This window comes from Anguilla anguilla, chromosome 3 (genome assembly GCF_013347855.1).
Source record: "Anguilla anguilla isolate fAngAng1 chromosome 3, fAngAng1.pri, whole genome shotgun sequence".
Taxonomy (NCBI): domain Eukaryota; kingdom Metazoa; phylum Chordata; class Actinopteri; order Anguilliformes; family Anguillidae; genus Anguilla; species Anguilla anguilla.
In genome coordinates, this window is record NC_049203.1 from 21,281,574 (window position 1) to 21,299,644 (window position 18,071).

Genomic DNA, 18,071 nt, shown 5'->3' on the forward strand with positions numbered 1-18,071 from the left:
AGCCAGGGAAGCTTTTTGATGTTTTCTTTAATTCATCCCAGTGTATGCAAATCAAACATAAATGTAAAGTGCGGCTACAACAATACAACAATAAGAAGACAAAAAGAATTTAAAAAAAAAAAAAAACGTTAGCCTTACATTATGTAATTTTTATTTAATTAGGAGTTCATGACATACAGTAGGTCATAGTCAAGACGGGAACAAATTTTTGAATTATAAAATACTGTTTTCAGTTTATAATTGACTTCAGTGTCCCTCAGGTAGGGGTGGTGGTGGAGTTCATGCAGTTCGTGCTCTACAGTTCAAAGTAACTATGTTTTGATTTATGAAAACATTTGCCTATGTTTGAAATTTGAGTTGACTCTTTGTATAACTAAGTGCCATAAAAGCCTGTTATGGCTTGTTAATTGTTTGTTAAACACAGCTTTAAAAAGCAAATTACCTGTTTTTAAACTGCATTATTCTTGATGCCATTGTAAAATGATGACTTTAATGCTTTAATATCTCAACAATAGCAGTGCCAGTGATTATAATGGTAAAAAATCTGGCATTTTATACATCTTCGGTTAATCTCCACCCACTTCCGGTTGTAGCCGTGCCCATTTTAGGGTTTTTAATGCAAATACAAATACTTTTTTGCTTGAACAAATACAGATACAAATACAAATAGTAGCATCTTCCTCCACCACTATTATGTATGTGTAAGTATGTGCACGTTTATATATTTAAAAAAAAATAAATAAAATACAATTCTTTTTATTCTTCCTGTAAAACTGCATTGTTTATATGGAAGGTGCTATATAAATAATGTGTATTATTATTATTATTATTATTATTATTATTATTATTATTATTATTATTCTTACTTGACAGGTTAAACAGTGATATACAACATGCACTGTCTGCGCCTCCAGATGGAACAAATAATGAAAGTGATTTGGTATTAAGGTAGGGACTCACTTAGGACGTGTAAAAGTTGGGCTGTGTGGGCACAGTCGGCTTCTGTGGGCCACAGTAGTTCACCACCAGGGTTGTATTATGTTAAACTAAATATAAACCACAATTAAAAGGATGGAAAAGTAGGCTGCTTTACAGGTGGTACAGAGACATAAGCCATATCTAAAGAAGGCAATCAACATTACAAATTATTACATATGAAAAACGTATGCAAATTTATATATTTCAAAACATTCACTTGAAATTCTACCTGTCCCTGTTCACCTAAAGCCATGTGCTTTATAACTGTATTATGACTGTTTTATGTAAATATGTTTTTTTTAGACTAAATGAGTTTATTCCTCTACAAATCTATATTGCTACGCAATATGTCTATTGGGCAAGTTTCATGCCTGATTGAAAGATTCTGTGGAAAACCAGGACACCGATGGAGGTGGCCTTCAAGACCAAACTAACTCTACACCAACTGACCCCAGTTTTATGTCAGGAGACATTGCAGTGGGAAGTGAGAACTTTCAGTTGAGATGTTTAAATTCCCCAACTCACCGTGGACATTAGATGTCCCAAAGCATTTATCACATAGAGAAGGGTCATTTCCCCCAGTGACCTGTCTGAGCATTAAGTCTGCTTGTCAGCCTACCATTTTAATTAACCCTCACTGAAATAATTTTCTAAAATCATTTGCTCTACAATCCACACCATTCCTGAACTGTGTTGGGTGCAATGGCACAAAATTGTTTTGATTAATCACCCAGATAGGTGCTTTCCATTGGTAGTGGAAGAGGTTAATTTTTACCCTTGGTGCTTGTGAAGTTATGTTATGCAAATGTAAAGCATTTTAAAAACAGTGGGCAAGGGTTAATAAAGGCAATTTGTCTCTATAAAATTGTTTAATAACTGACTATTTCTATGAAAGATAGCATGTTATGTTCTTCAGCAAAGACAAAACATTTATGACAAAATAAACATATTTAAAGCTTTGCTAAAACCATCACAGTCTTTCGTATCCATTTCAGTTATGTGTAAAATTGTTTTCCAGTTTCTAAGCTCATTAAAATCACAAAAAGGCAAAATGGTTCAAACACATAATCCTTCACAAAAGGATGTTGTCACTCAAATTGGCTCCGTTTAAGACCCAGAAATTCCATTGCATTGCCAGCAAGAAGTTTATCCTGAATAAAGACAAAACACAAATAAATGCAAAAAATGCATGTTATACGATTATCTTTATATACTGAATATCTCTACCTTTCAGATTTTCAGCATCCTACTTGAAGCTACATATATTTCCAAACTAATTTTATTGTGTACAGAATTTTATTAATTAAAGTGAAAAGTGTATTTTAAGTGTGTAAAAAGGATAATTATAGACAAATAAAGTTTTAATTTACCTTTAAAGTGCTGTCAAAGTCATCCATCGACTCGATAAGTGCTCCAGGCTGTAGTTCCCCCAGTGGAAATGGATAGTCTGTTCCCAACATAATCTTGTCCTTCACACAGTATAACAACAAGCAAAATATATTATAAATACATTGAAGCAGCTGAATTCCTTATATATTGTCTATTTCCCTACCTTCGTCTATCCTTACGCAGGTAACACTCTGAATCTGTTATCTGAGAGCTGAGCAACATTTTATGAAAAGGATGTTATCCTGTTAGAAAATTCTAAAATAAAGGGTGGCCATCTTCTGCTCAAAAAAGACTGTTACGTTGTTAATATGGTAAATCAAGGTAAAAAATCTACAGCTCCCAAGATTCGAAGTGAATGAAACTACTGTACCTTCCCAATTACTTTCACCAGTAGCTTGAGAGCGAGTGGGTCATGGACCAGAGAGTCAGTGTAGAAGTTACCCAAGTATTTCCTGGGGTTTATCTTATTGTCCACAGCACAAAGGTCAGGACGGACCTGGAACCCGTGTTCTATCCGTCCCACAGTATAGGGAAAGGAACCGCCTGAGACAGATGAGAGATTCTTCTCAAATGCTGCATCATACTACTATTATCATTTGCTTTCTATTTGTTTATTTTTTTTCACACTTATGTTTTTTGCTACATGTCTGCACAAATAGTATGTATTTTTATGTCTATCTATGTATATGTATGTAAACAGACATTTACGGATCAATGTGCTTATAAACATGTAGTGTAATATATATATAGATATATAGAAGGTGTAAAAAAAACCTGTGTCATACAAGGTACAGGTAATGAGGTGTAACCTGTAACACTTCCCGATAATGTACAGAAAAATCTATGCTTATTGAAAAGTTGTTGATTTTCTTTTGTTCTGTTCTCTCGAGGAAATGTACATTACCTCCATGAGCAAAGCACACTTTCAGCTTTGGGAATTTCTCAAAGACACCCCCAAAGATCATCGAGCAAATAGCTGTTGTAGTCTCTGAAGGCATCCCTGGTAGGACAAAAAATGAGTTTATTCACTTTGTCATTCCCACTGGTTGACTGAACATCTGTTCTCTATTGGCTGGATTAATCTGTTTCCAGTAATTGAACTTCAGTTTTGATGAAGTAAATACATATGACTTTGTCTACAGTCATACAGACTGGTGTTAATTTAAGTTACACCTGACTGACACTGAGTTGAGGTCTTTAATCTGCCCTGATGAAGCCCTTCAAGTTCAAGGCCACAGTGTTTTTCGGTGATAAACCACGAAACAAAGAACAGCTACACTACGCTCTCTGTTCCCCATATTTTTAAATGATGTTGTACTAACCTACCAGCCACGGCAGCCAGTATTTCGCCATCCTCCCATCGGTCTGCATGTCCCACGGATGCACAAACAATGAGCAGTCCAGTTCCTCAGCAGCCTGAGAAGGTTATGAAAAGGTTTATCATCTCCATATCCATATAAAGGTCTCCCATGGACAAAAGATTCTCCAGTTCACTATCAGCATATACAGGATCGAAATTCTGTTCATCTGTGATCATGGAGCTTTTACACAAATTCTTCTTAAGGACAGTTATTCATCAATTATCTTTTAAAGGTTAAATAGGACATTATTGGAACATCTGGGTGAAAAACATAACCACTCCTCTACCCTAAAGCCTGCAAGGAAAAATAGCCTTGTCCTAATCCCTCCTTGTTAATCCAGCATGCCTGTAACCAGTGCTGCATGCTATAGGGAGTGGTGTGTTGTCCTCACTGCATAGACTGGGTAGAGGTCGGGGGAGTTCAGGTCCCAGTCGTTGATGTGGGATCCGATCTGCACGCCGGGGAACCCCAGCTCGGTCACGCAGCGTCGCATTTCCTGCGCGGCCAGCTCCGGGGCCTGCATGGGCAGCGTCCCCAGCCCCACGAAGCGCCGGGGGAACCTGCGCACCGTCGCCGCCAGGTCGTCGTTCAGGATGCGACACAGGTCCAGTGTGTCGTTGGGTCTGGCCTTGTCCAACAGAGAGAGGTTCTCAGGCCATTCATGTGCAGATAACCAATCACAGGAGTGAAATTCTTATTCTGACCTCAGCCATAAATTCTCTGTCTCAAAATTACAAAAGCCCTGCTTTTCAGATTCATTAGCACAAGTGCAATCAAAGCCCAGTTTCTGATGTATTCTCGGATTAGCATAGCAGTATATCAACCTTTATTTTACAAATTATGTATTTCACTTGGTTTCAGCATTTTATCTGAGGTTTTCAGGCTGATAGAGAGGTTACAAGTCTCATAAGAGGTTCTGGTCTACCTGTTTGCAATGATCAATCATTGGGTGCACATACACACACACACACACACACACACACGAGCAGCACTTCCACAGAGTTCCAAATCATGGCACAGTGCGTTTTTCCACAGTGAGACTTACCCAGTAGTTGAACATGACAGGAACTGTGGACAGTGCCTGTACCGTCACACCTAAAACACCAACAAGACCTCATTGATCATCTTTTATCTCCAGCCACAGCTCTGTCTCTGTGCTCACATCCTTCCTTAAATCTCAGCTCTCTAAACTGTCATCATAAAATGCATCATTAGCATGAGATCAGGTGAGAAGAATGTGATAAGCTCGGCACCTGATTCGTCCATTTCTCGAATCCGGACCACAGGGTCCCAGCAGTTTTCTTGGATCACACGAAACACCTTCCCATCCTTTAACATCTGGGCCTCCCCCTTGAAAAACCGGGAGTTTCAGACAGCTGTCGCATGCTTTTTTCACTGTTATGTCTGCACAAAACGTTTTTGGAGCCAAATCAACTTGGATAAAGTTCACTTTTCTTGGACTCATGTAAGCTCTTTTAGAGCAAGGTTGAAGCTGGGCATTATACTGGGCATGTGCTTTTAAGGCAACTGCTCTGTCTCTCACTCACACGCGCACAAACACACACACACACACACACACACAATAAAAAGCATACACACAATAACAGAAACTTGCATGCATGCACAAATGTAACTGCACACATGCATGCGAATGTTACACACACACAGACCACACACAAAAAACATCAAAAACATGCAAAAGAGTGCAGCTGTTTGCACAGGTTTGTTTGATCTGAGTACAGTAGGGTCAGTGTCCTGTGTAAAATCAGTTTCTAAAGGAGAAAAGGTCAGGGCTGTGGGCATGGGTCTGCTACTCAGTGACAAGTTCAATGGCCAGGTACAGAAATGGCCAACTATTTGCCGTTTCACTGCACTTATTTCTCCAAACGGCTGTTGTGTGTTTTCCTGAGTCGCTGGTCACAACTGAAAAAATCACACATGCAGAATGAATTGCGGAAAAGAACAGACAGCAAAAAGCCCACATGAGCAATACAAGGGGGCAAAGTCCATTTGGTCAGGAGTGACTCTGCTTGTATGAGCAACCAGGCACAGAGCCACACACGCCATTCTGCCAGCTCCTGCCCTCTCTTCCTTACTGACGTCCAGTTTCCTCCGGATGTTTTCCTGTGCTGCCCACACATTCACTGCAGGGGGCGCTAAGGGGGTGATTTTTAGCCAGTGTAAATCAGCCAAAGAACAAAGAGGTGATCCAAATTTTAAAAAAGCTATTTCTGTTTCCAAAAGGATCAAAGCACACCACAGCATTAAAGGAACCTAGTACAGCATGTGGTAGGTAGTGAAAAATTGCTGTTTAATGACCAATCTGCTGAGTGTTAATACACAGTGCCCTGAAAATGTATGGTTATAGTAGAGTGAAATTTGTTCTTTTTGCAATATACTTAAGGCATTTGGATTTTCGATTAAAAGATGAATATGAGACAAAAGTACAGACAATCAGCTTTAATTTCAAGGTATTTACATGAGTATATGTTTTACCATTTTACAGAACCAACTGTTTTTGTGTTGAGTCCCCCTATTTTCAGCTGTGTAAAAGTAAGTTAACGGATTGACTTAAAAGTAAACTAAAGCAATAAAAGTCTAATATTTGGTTGCATAGATCTTACATGCAATAACTGGATCAAGTCTTCGACCCATTGACATCACCAATCGATTGGTATGTATCTTCTTCGGAAATGCCTACCCAGGCCTTAACTGAAGCTACTTTCATTTGATCTTTGTTCAGGGGGCTTTCTACCTGCAATCTCCTCTTCAGCAAGTCAAATGCATGCTTTATTGTATTTAAATCAGTTGATCGACTAGCCAGTCCAAAACCTTCCCGCTGATGAATGCTTTGGTTGCACAGGCAGTGCGTTTTAGGTCACTGTCTTACTGCAGGATGAAGTGGCAATGAGGTTTGAGGAATTTGTACATAACCAGACAAAATTTGTCTGAACACTTCCAAACTCTGCATCCTGCTGCCATCCTCCATTACATCATCATTAAAGACAAGTGTGCTTTTTTTTTCCAGAAGCAGCCATACATGCCCAAGACATGACACTACCTCCTCCATATTTCACATATGAGAGAAGAGTGCTTTGCATGATAGGCTGTTCCTTTCATTCTCCACACGTTCGGCTTTACATCATTTGGTGAAGGTTTATTTTGGTCTCATTTGTCTGGCCAGATTGAATGATTAACCTAAATAAATAAATAAATAAAAGCTAAGAATAGAGACAAGTAATGTTGTTCATTACTTAATCACCAAAACATTTCATGTTTCCTTGACTGATTGGTACTTCAGGTTCCAGCCTCAAGACCCAGTCATACCCAGTCATACCCCCAACATATGATTGTCGAAATAGGAATAATGTTCTTACTTTGCAATGATGATGCAGCTGAACAAATCCATCATATCCATATCTCTGTGAAATAAAGTTCAATAAAATATTAACAGATTGTTGTCTGCAGAAGAAGGGGTCTATGCTACAGCTACTGTCAAATATTTACATTTACAGGCAGGGATTTAGCAGACGACCTTATGCACAGTAACTTACATACGCGCAAATACAAAGGCTTAGGCAACACGGGAGTTGATCGGTGAAGTCAGTGGTGATACTACCGATAGTAGGGTAGTAAAACAAGTCAATAGAATTAAGTGCCTTTAAACAAAATCACGTATTGAAAGTCGGACACATTCATTTCCCTTTGCCCATTCGTCGATACAGAGACATTCCAACTACTGTATGTCCTCGTCTAGGTTGTATGCACCCTCTATTAATATTTAACAAGAAAGCAAGATACAATTTAATAGTGCCGACGTTCGACTTTGAGCTTTATCAGATATTCGCCTACATTTCTTTTCAGCATAGTGCCTTACGATATATGAATTCATCCAGAATGTAAACAAATCTCTAATGCATTTTTAAGTCTTGTTTCTGATGACGCTGACTATTTTTGACGGTCTTCTGTCGGTGGACACCTGGGAATCAAACTGCCACCTGTTCCATTTATCGATGTGTCAAACATACTTTCTTAAAATGAAAACAATACTTATATTCTACCGAATCGCACGCCCAATTGAAGTTTTGCTGTGAAACGTTGACAGTACAAATCTCAGACTCAGAGTACCTGGACTCACGACACAGATATAAGAACAAATGAACCGTACTACATTTTATTTGCCATTTGAAAGTTAGTTCAGAAAATTGTGACCGGGGTGTCATAAAGTGTCATTAAGCAGATAACATGAACAGGCTTAATGTGCTGAATGGGCTGTTCTGGTAATAAAATGCTAGTGTATGCAGTCGTGTGACAAATGTCCCTACAGTAATCTGAAACCATTGTTTTCCCATTTTCGATTTCTTATCATTTTACACGTTTCTCAAGTACAGAATTGTATATCAGTGTACCGGATATTCGATGTGACTCTACCATCGCACATTCAATCGCCCATGTCAAGTAGCACCATTGCGTTTTTCAGTGTCTTACCTCTTTAAGATTGGGCCATTCCTTGGGTAAAATATGACTATGAATATCAACCTTCATTATCATTCATTCACTTGTTTCAGTAAAGTTAATGGTTCTGTGCAACTAAATAAGACAGTTTGCGGTGGATACTGCGGGTTTGGTCTGCGGGCCAGTCACAGGTAAACACAGCCATGAGATCCTTTCCTCTCTCCTCCCATCGAACGCCCCCAGATTAAACCAATGAAAACAGGCAGGCAGTGGAATTCTTAACAATTCGCAAGCGATGTACATTTTTATTTTGCGATATTTTCAGCGTTATTCGCCTAAAACCTCAAAAGACTATGGGGTCTTTAACGACCACATAAGTCAGAACCTTAATTAAATACCTCATCCAAAGGAGAGCACCTTTTGCAGCAATATTCTGAAACCATCTGATGGTGCTGAAACATTTGATTTCCACTCGGTACAGACTCCTGAGGGAAGACTGCCTCCAACTGGCCAAGCAACATCTGCCTCTGCTGCACTGAGCTCTACTCAGTTCTTATGATTACAAGCAAAACTAGACAGTGTGTGGGTGCCCACTTTCTAGTGATGATGATGATGATGATGACAGACCGAATGATAATAAAGTCTAATACAAGAAAAAAACAGCATCCACTTTGTGAATGACAGATCAAAAGCGAAGGGTTGTGGTTGTCAACAAACCACAAATAGTCATAAAAATGTTTTAAAAATGAAATAACTGGATCATGAATCCCCATAAGAAAAGAAAGCAAACTTTGATTTTACTACCGTCAGCACGCTACCATTTTTGTCGCCCACTTGTGGCTATATGACGTTATGTTTCCTACTTGACAGAACGGTTGGAGACACCATGTGGTTAATGTTCTGCACACTAAAATACTCTAACACTAAAAATGTGTCTGTTAAACATCTTACGTGTAATTATAATTCAAATGCGCAATGTCCATACCCAAAAGCACAGATATACCATAACTGCTAAAAACCGTCTAGGCTACGTCATACGAATAATCGAACTATCCTATTCGGTAACCTACAATGAATGTCAGATATAGTCTTGGACGAACAAAACACATTCTCAATAAGCTATGAAAAGTGCAAGGGTGGGTAGCCATGTTCTCAAAGAAAACCTGCAAAAATTAGATATAGCTACAACATAGAATAAGTATCAAGCCTAATGGAAATCCTTTGGTGAAACATTTTGTAGACAGTTAAATTCAATTACATAAACTCTAATATTAGTTAAAAGTAGTAGCCTAACAGATCGCCTATGCAGTTCAACATCACATATGAACACAACGGTGCTTGTCAGAACGTTATATGGGCATTTTACCGTGCCCTTGCTGCAATGAGTCACTTGTTCAAGTCACTTGGGATGTTTCAAGCGTGTTGTCAAAGATAAGATCTACGTGCTTTTACAGCAGTACACCACGCTAAGGGCAATACATATCTGACACATTGTCTTTCACTGACACGTTTAGTTCTGTTTCTATCGCCAATTTCTTTCCGAGATCATGTCTACTGAAAAAGGTAACCTGTAAGTGGTATGTTTTATTTGTTTTAGATATTTTTGTTTATTTTATCTTTTCATTGGCAACTAACGTGCACTAACATGATGGAACTTCCTAAAGACCCAATTATCTGAATAAAAAAAGGCATGCACAGTGCCAAAAATAAATTTGCGCTTAATCTTTCGGATATATCCATTCGTAGGCTAGATAAAGCTTTTGCATCAGCCTTCACATTACATGAAGCGCACGGGATATTTGCAGCCAAAGTGACTCATATCTAGATCAATTAGTAGCCTAGAATGTTTATTTCAGCTAGATTATTCAGTGCTGCTGCTATACACGATTGACGTTGCCGATAGTTTAGTCGTGTGCTGTGCCACCCAGAGAGGGAGAGTTGCATATGCGTCGCACCAAAGAGAATCACCCAGAGCAGACCCGCCGCCGTCAAAAGTCTCGCCAGTCTCTCACAGCCTTGCGCCTTACAGGGGTATGTGCACGGAATCCGCGCAACCTCAAAGCGTCTGTTTAACGAACCTGGATTTCAATTAGAACCTGCTTGCTGCAGCCTCCGAATTCTAGTTAGAGAGTTCCTGTCGGAAAGAGGGTGGGAGGCCGGGGGTTCGTTGCTGATGCAGTGAAGATTGCGTTTATCTCGTATTATCTGCTAGCACAGTTCATATCTTTGTGCTAACACAACGCTGGGGGCATCTGTGCGCTGGATGACTCTAGCCTGCTTCGCGCTTCCGTGTGACATAATTCGAGTGCCTAATTTGAATTGAAACTTGAGAAGGATGATCGACTCTCCAGCTCCCGACCCCTGTCCGGTCCCAGACCCCACTGTGGTGGATCCCTCGGCTCGCAACGGACAGTGTGTCTCTCCAAATGAACATCCACCCAAAACGGATAACCAAGGAGACCCCTTCACCATGGACCAGGAGATGAAAATAAGCGACAGCGTCGAGGGCCAAGGTAACATAAAGACTTTATAATTAATCAATTGCAGTGGCAGCTATTACGTTCATATGTATCGGTTTCCACGTGTGCACAAGAATATAGGCTATTTATAGAACCAGCCAATAATTAAGGCAAATGTAATTAATTTATTGTGATATATATGAAATGTATAATGAATAAGCACAGAAAGTAGACGGTAGTTTGCCAACACAGTTTAGCTCTGAATTAGAGGCACAAAAGTAGACTATATTTCAAATATGAAGTGTTTTCTGCTTTTCATTTTCTATTTGAGATGTTGCTTTTAACCGGTGATGCTTTTAAACAGATCTGAAGTTACATGCTGTGTTGTGATCACTGATATTTCAATATCACATTTAAAACGGACTTGAAAAAGATGTGTGCGTCTGTCATAGCATACAGGCTGAGCATGCCCAAATTCTGCAGCCGGGGCACCGTATGCTGCAGAACCTGCAATCACAGGTTAAGAAAATACGTTTTACAGTAAATCCCCATAATTTGCTATCTAGTGGTCCTTATTGTCACTTTTCACTTTGTACAATCAAAACAAATCAGTTTCCTCTGTTCTATTAAAGATGAGTCCTTGCAGATATACCCCCCTTTAATATATATATATATATATATTTTTTTTTTTTTTTTTTGTTTTTTTTTTTGGGTAGTCTCTTACTTCAGCCCAGAGACGCGACATGAACAGTAGGCTATAGGGGTTGGGTCAATGAGCTAACAACATAGTGTTTATATGGCCCATTGCTTTGTGAAACACGCGCATTTCCCCCACACGCGTCTACTGCGATACATTTAAAACAAGCTGCTGAGCCTGAAACCCTTCCTTCGTCTTGCCCCTATGTCCAAACGGGTCTGGCTTACTGCTAGAAAACAGCTGATGGGACTGGAGCGCGCCGACCACTCCCCTCGACGAGTGTGTGCTTGTGTTCTTGCGCGAGTGCGTGCGTGAGTGAGTGAGTGCGCGAGTTTGGAAGTTCTTGCTGTGGCTGGTTAGAGAAAACCTGACTGGTCCTCAACTGTGTGAGATTCTGCAATACTTCGTTTTTGACCTGCAGTAATTTTAACGGCAGGGCTAAACCAGTTATGCAACTACTACTACTATTACTACTATTACTACTACTACTACTACTACTACTACTACTAATAATAATAATAATAACAATAATAATAATAACAATAATAATTGTATAAAATAAAACTTTTCAAAATAATTACCGACGATAACACGTTTGATAGACAGGCACTGTGTTGATTTCCCGAGGAAACAAAGCAGTTCTCCAGGAGGTAGGGTCACAAAACCATTAAAAAAAACTAATGATGTCCAGGTCTTTGGAGGATTGACATATAGCTAACCAGGCAGTTAAGGAGGGAGGATTTCAAGGATGAGTTCTTTAAGTAGTACCTTTGTCACACTCCAACCATCTCACTTTCTGCCCAAGATGAAAGACTTTTGCAGTCTTTCAAATCCCTGCAGAATAACTTCAATATGCCTATGAATTCTGAACAGGCATTACAAGTAATGAGGGCTGAGCCACAGATTTGATGACTCGTATTGCTAGGACTGTATTTGGCTGATGCCACATATGCACGGAGGTGTAATGATTGCCCTTCTCTCACTGAAGCTCTCCTCCACTGCCAGTGTTTAATAGGCTAAGACTAATTGGTGGATATTTTCAATCTTAATTTTGGATACCTTTCATCTTTTGCAATTTTATTTGCACTCTGCTAGCCAAAGTATTACATTATCACTGCGTATCACCTGAAAGCACCCCCACATGATCAATTTTTATGTCTAGTCAAAAGTAAATCAAAGTCTAAATTGGAATCTAATTTAACTGGATTGTTCTCTCCATGGAAAGAGAAAGGGATAGCATGTTTTGGGTATGTGTGTGTGTGTGAGAGAGAGTTGGAGAGAGAGAAATTTATAAATTGTGCTTATATTCTGCATTATTTTTGTCAGTGGAAGGCTAATTAACTTGAACCTGTATGTTTAGTTAGTTTTTTGGTTTGTTGAGAAATTACACAGACATGCATAAAATATCACTCTTGTCCTCCAAAAATGTCACCACGGCTTCATAAACAAGATTTATTATTGTGAATTTTTGTATTTTTGAATTTTTTTTTTTAAATTAAAAAAAGAATCTTTTTGTTGAAATCAAACTGAAGGACATGCTCAAACCATATGGATGAGGACAGAAACACAAAAAAGTTGTATGTTTTGAATAAAGGGGACAAAGCACCAGACGTAGAAGTATAATCTTCTGAAATCAAAGAAATTAGATTCAAATCTAAATTCAAATGTAAAGCAGGGAGTTACACCTATATGTTAAAGTGCATGGGTATTTTTTTAAACTATTATAAATGTGTTATACAAGAATGAAAGAATAAAAATGACCCAGAGTGGTCTCAGGCATGCTGAGAGATTTAACAAGTTCACGAGACTACAAAGTTCCAAAGGACTTCACAAGCTTGAAGGCAGAGCAAAGTCTGCCATGTTGTATCTCGTAAGGGACATACACATCTTTAAAGATCTGAAGACTTAACTGAAGACCTTGTGCATTAGCCTAATTTAATATGTGAACATTTTACTGGACCATGAGAAAAACAAAACGTCTTGAACCAGTCAACAACTGATTATTCTGCCATATGGAGAGAACATGATCAGATGTCCACTCAACTGCTTCCATATTTCCAATAAATTACTGATGGCAGAACCCCATGGGAGGATATATTCCAGCTATATTCCATATTAAAGTATATCTTTAATCCTTGCATTTGCTAGGGTTTGTGCTGAGGGATGGCAGGCAGCCCGAGTGGTCAGATCTAACTGTATTCTCATGGATCGTAACTGAAATAAACTGTGAAAAGAGGCCATGTTGGGCCTCCAGACAACTTAGAATGGTGCACAGTTGAAAAAAATGAATTGTTCATCCACGTAAATTCTCTATAATTTGCGCGGATTTCATTAGAGAATTTTGGAGGAACAAAAAAGAAACTGAACGTGCAGGAGGATGTTTACATTGTATTACAGAGGTAATATTCAAAGGTGGCCATTTAGCGAAATCCTTCCTGATATGGTCAAGCAATGAAGTTAGTTGTGATGAAAGTAGAAAGTAATTTCATACAAGTACTAATTCCTCTTAATTTTAATTCACAAAGTCAGAACATTTTATCAGAATTGGGAGAGTAACCAAAGGCAGAGAGATTTATAGGCATTAACACAAACTTTGACAAACTGGTTTTATACCATGAAACAGGCACATTTTGAAAACTATTGTATCACTGGAGAAACTGACCGGAGAAAGGACACATAAAGAAGGATGCCATCTGCATGCAGTGAAATCTATGTGTTGCCAGAGTCCTCAGTTTGGCCTGGTTTAATAATCTGTTCCTTGTACCAAATTAAAATGATTTCCTACATTCATCCCAGTTTTTACATTCAGAAAGACACACAATCACAACTGCTTTAGGATAGATACAGGAGTTGTGCTAACAACCCTCATTCCTCATAGATATGTTGATAGAGAGAGATGTGACTGTGAGTCACATATCTGGATGCTTTCCTCTGATGTCATGGGATCGGTGGGTTAGGGAAAGTGCCTTCACCCCTGACCCATGACACAGAACATGCGAGAGTGTCATAGTACAGAGACAGAACTTGCACTCCAGAAAGATGTACTCAGCCACACTGGTCAGTGTTAGCAGGAGAGCAGAACAGTAGAGCCTCCACCATTTACATTTCAGGCATTTAGCTAACTCTTATCCAGAGCGACTTACAATTATTGCATGAAGAAAAGGCTTCCGTTCCTCTAGTAACCTGTGGGCCTGATCTGAGATCAGCATCAGAGAGAGGAGGGGATGGATACAGGCTTTTCAGTGTGAGCTCAAGTAGGGGGTTGGGGCTTAGCAGACTTAGCAGTCATAAAATTGAACATTTGCGGTCACTCACATGACAGAACCTCCAGTTACATGAGGGCAGTGTCCCATCCCTAATCAAGGGGTGGGATGGAGAGTAGAAAAGAGACATTGTGCAAGCAGTCTGTCCCTTGCACTGATCCACTGGTGATGTCACCACACTGGTTGAAGAGCCGCGTATATAAACGGCTAAGCCCTTCAGAGTTTTAGCCATGTGTGGGGAGCTGCAATGGAGGCTAAGCTCTGTTCAATGGAAGTCTACGTGCTGGGTGATGACCCAAACGAGAATGCGGTACGTCTGATATGCTGTAAGTCTCGTCCTTTGCGCACTCCCAGCCCATAACAGCACTAGTACAGAGCTCTGGCGTTTCATTAGTTAGCCTCTGTGCGTCCTGACAGGACGTGATTGACAAATAAGCTTAAACTTGTTCTTGTTTTCTGTACTATGCGGCTCACAGAGCGTAGTTTATCCCCTGGCTGCGGCTCTCAGATATTTCAGGTTCATTGTCATGCAGTGAACGTCCGGGTCGTATTCAGCCCTGTTTCGGCCTGAGGAGTGGTGATTGATGTGAAATGCGGCGATGCTGGGGCTCGCGCCGCGCGCCGCGGCTAGCATTAACTGCATTCTTATGACTTTTGGCAGGTCTCCTGGAGAGCAGCATGCGACTGAAACCTCACGAGGCGCAGAACTATCGCAAGAAGGCGCTGTGGGTGTCGTGGGTCTCCATCGTGGCGACGCTCATCCTGGCGGTGGCCGCTTTCAGTGAGTACCCTGCGCCACCGCTGCCCTGAGGGACGTGCGTCGCAAAGCGCAACAGGAATCACAGCCTCTATTCAATAACGCCATGGTGCGTTTTGTCTGTGGGAAATGAAGTAGTTTAAGCAGCTTGGCCTTTGGTTTCCATTTCAGGTTTAATTACGGCAGAACTCATGGATAGGAACAACTCTGTGAGTCCTCAGGTTGTTAAATTTAACAAAAGAAAATTGTGTGAAAAAATTGTTTCCCATAGAGAGGAGAGCTTTTTTTGTTTAGCGGTTAGATTCAATTGAGGCCCCGGCCTCTTTGGCTTTGACACATGTAAAATAGGTAGCTTTGCCAAAAATGCTAATCAGCCACCTGCTTCTTCATTTATTTCTTAGCGTCCTTGTAAAATGATTCCTAATAGTTCAGCTTTTCTCATTTATGCTTCTTAGAAGTGTCTCCATAGCAAAACTGGGCATAAGCTCTTCATAGTCCCATTATTAAAGGGAAGGACAGGTTTTAAAGTATAAAAAGGAGCTGAAGTTAAAGAAATGAATGTGTTTAGTCAGCCACTCAAGTAATTTCATATTCTTGTGGAACTACAGTGGGAATTTTATGGGTAGGATATCTTATATGGTGAATACTTTAACATAAAAAGTTATCTGAATAGATTTCTTAGGTTTAGCATTACGGAAACAGGAAAATGTTTCCATTCGTCCAAACTACGATTAGAGTGTGTCCAGGAAATGGTTCTTCTCAACCAATTGTTCTCTGACCTCCAGAGCTGGTGCTCTGAATGTTTTTAGAAGGCTCCCATGGTTCTGATGACTCTCTGGTCTTGGTTGTGAAGCAGGGAGAGAGAGAGAGGAAAAGCAAAACAAAGGTCTCTGCTTTGCCAGCTGTCTGATATGAGACCCACATCAATGCCTTCAGATGCACGGCATTAACATGAAGTCTTCTGTGATTCACACAGGCACAAGGCAGACTGCTCAAATTTACTTTGGATTGAACAGCATTAGTTTGTCTTTCAGAGAAACACATATTCCCTGTGGCAAGCCAATCAAATGTGTCAAAATGGTGACTTGGAGCCAGACGGACTGCTATTTCTACTAGGTATAACAGATAGCCTATATTCTTAAATCTATCCCCATTTCTAAGGTACTGTATCTCAGTTGCTCTGCCAAGACATGACACAAAACTTTGTCTCTGTCTCTCTTTTCTACTTTGAAAGAGAGTGGATGTTTTCTGGTGGTTGTAATGATTATGGGATTGGGGTCTCCAGAGATGCAAAGCGGTGTCATTTCCACAAAATATTGAAAGGTTTCTCTTCCCTCAGGGATGGTGGAAGGGGGGGAGGGGGGAACTCAAGGGTACAAAGGACGCAGAGGACAGTTATGGGAGGCTGAAATATTGGATCAGGCTCAAATCAAACGCATATTCAGTCATCACCTCAGTGGCCTGCCCCTAGAATCCCCATTGCGACCCCCCTGCGGCCTCTGGGGGGCTCTGGGAGCTTTGAAGCTCACTGCATTGAGCTGATGGCACTGGCTGTATTGACTCTCTGAATGGCAAACACAATGTATTCAGACCTTTCTTGCGCATTCATCCAGGGTTTTATTTCCATGTGATGCACATGGAAATAAAAGCATCACTCTACCCTTACTTCCGCCCATTTAAAATGGCCCTTTATAAAACAGCAGGTAACACTGTAGCTGTGGGTTGGGTATGCATTTTCTCCCTCAGAAATAAGTACTTTCAACCAGCAATACTATCAACAGAAGTTATGAATAGAAATATGTGTATTCAAAGTAGGGAGGTTAACAGTTAATCGATGAACTGTTAATAGTTAACAAGAACGTTGATTGATTAATTTTATTGATTAAATGGTTAAATTTCAATAAACCATTTCAATGAATAACCTAACGTTGGCGATTAGATGTTACATTAGCAAGACGTATCTCCGTCGTTAGACATAAATCCCCTTGACTGGTGGAAAGTTCACGGTTCCCTTGCCATCGGTGCCAGCTGCCGGTCTCACCTTCAGAAGACACCAGACTGACCCCACAACACACAGATACGCTCATAGTCTTTAACTAAAATTCTCAGATATTAAGTTGGGTAATTGCGTATAGGCTGTGTTGTTCATTTTACGGCTATTTGTTACAGCCTTCAGGAATATAGCCTATTAGCGGTCATTTGTTGGGGGTTTCCTGGCACTTAATTTTATTTTATGCCTTTACTTACCTTTTTGTTTGCTACACATCAGAAGACCTACTACCTACTACAAAGTGGGGAACTTTCTACTATTTTGTTGAATGCATAGCCTACCACTTAGACTACAGAATACGATTTAGAGTATTGAATCGATCAATGCGTTCTTTTTATTATAAGACTGCGTTAGTGTTGTCAAACAGGGAAAAAAAGACTAAAGCGGTTCATTTGTGGTTTTTTTTTTACAAAGTTCAGCATTAATAAGCAATACCTTTTGTCACCATTGCAGAGGCAGTTCAGCCAGCCTGTAATAAAAATGTCAGTGGTCAGTGTAAACACAAAACAGAGAAAAACAGCAGAAGTGCAGAAAGCCTGGGTGTGTATAAGTTTGCGTTTGGTGCAAACAGTGGGAGTCTGAATGTAGAAAGTAGAAAAAAAAGGCTCTTTCAAAGCAAGATATGCTCTCCTGACACAAGGTGTTCATCTCCGGGAGCTCGG

General features: G+C 40.0%; 2 protein-coding genes across 2 annotated transcripts in view; one reads left to right on the top strand and one right to left on the bottom strand.

Annotated features, from left to right (window-relative positions):
* Positions 1-134: 134 nt before the first annotated feature.
* Positions 135-8,621, bottom strand: acmsd (aminocarboxymuconate semialdehyde decarboxylase). The gene is made up of 10 exons (XM_035408018.1): positions 8,217-8,621; positions 7,106-7,150; positions 4,982-5,078; positions 4,774-4,823; positions 4,120-4,356; positions 3,690-3,783; positions 3,272-3,367; positions 2,738-2,910; positions 2,349-2,447; positions 135-2,129 (listed from the first exon to the last, which is right to left on the bottom strand). Exons 1-10 carry the CDS (start codon positions 8,277-8,279, stop codon positions 2,067-2,069), a joined length of 1,017 nt encoding a protein of 338 aa, XP_035263909.1. The 5' UTR covers positions 8,280-8,621; the 3' UTR covers positions 135-2,066.
* Positions 8,622-9,617: 996 nt separating this feature from the next.
* LOC118222129 (transmembrane protein 163-like) overlaps positions 9,618-18,071 on the top strand; it is a 52,555-nt gene continuing 44,101 nt past the window's right edge. Inside the window, exons 1-2 of the mRNA XM_035407465.1 lie at positions 9,618-10,696; positions 15,264-15,383. Coding sequence (XP_035263356.1) covers positions 10,519-10,696; positions 15,264-15,383 — 298 coding nt within the window. The 5' untranslated portion in view covers positions 9,618-10,518. The remainder of the gene's footprint in view (positions 10,697-15,263; positions 15,384-18,071) is intronic.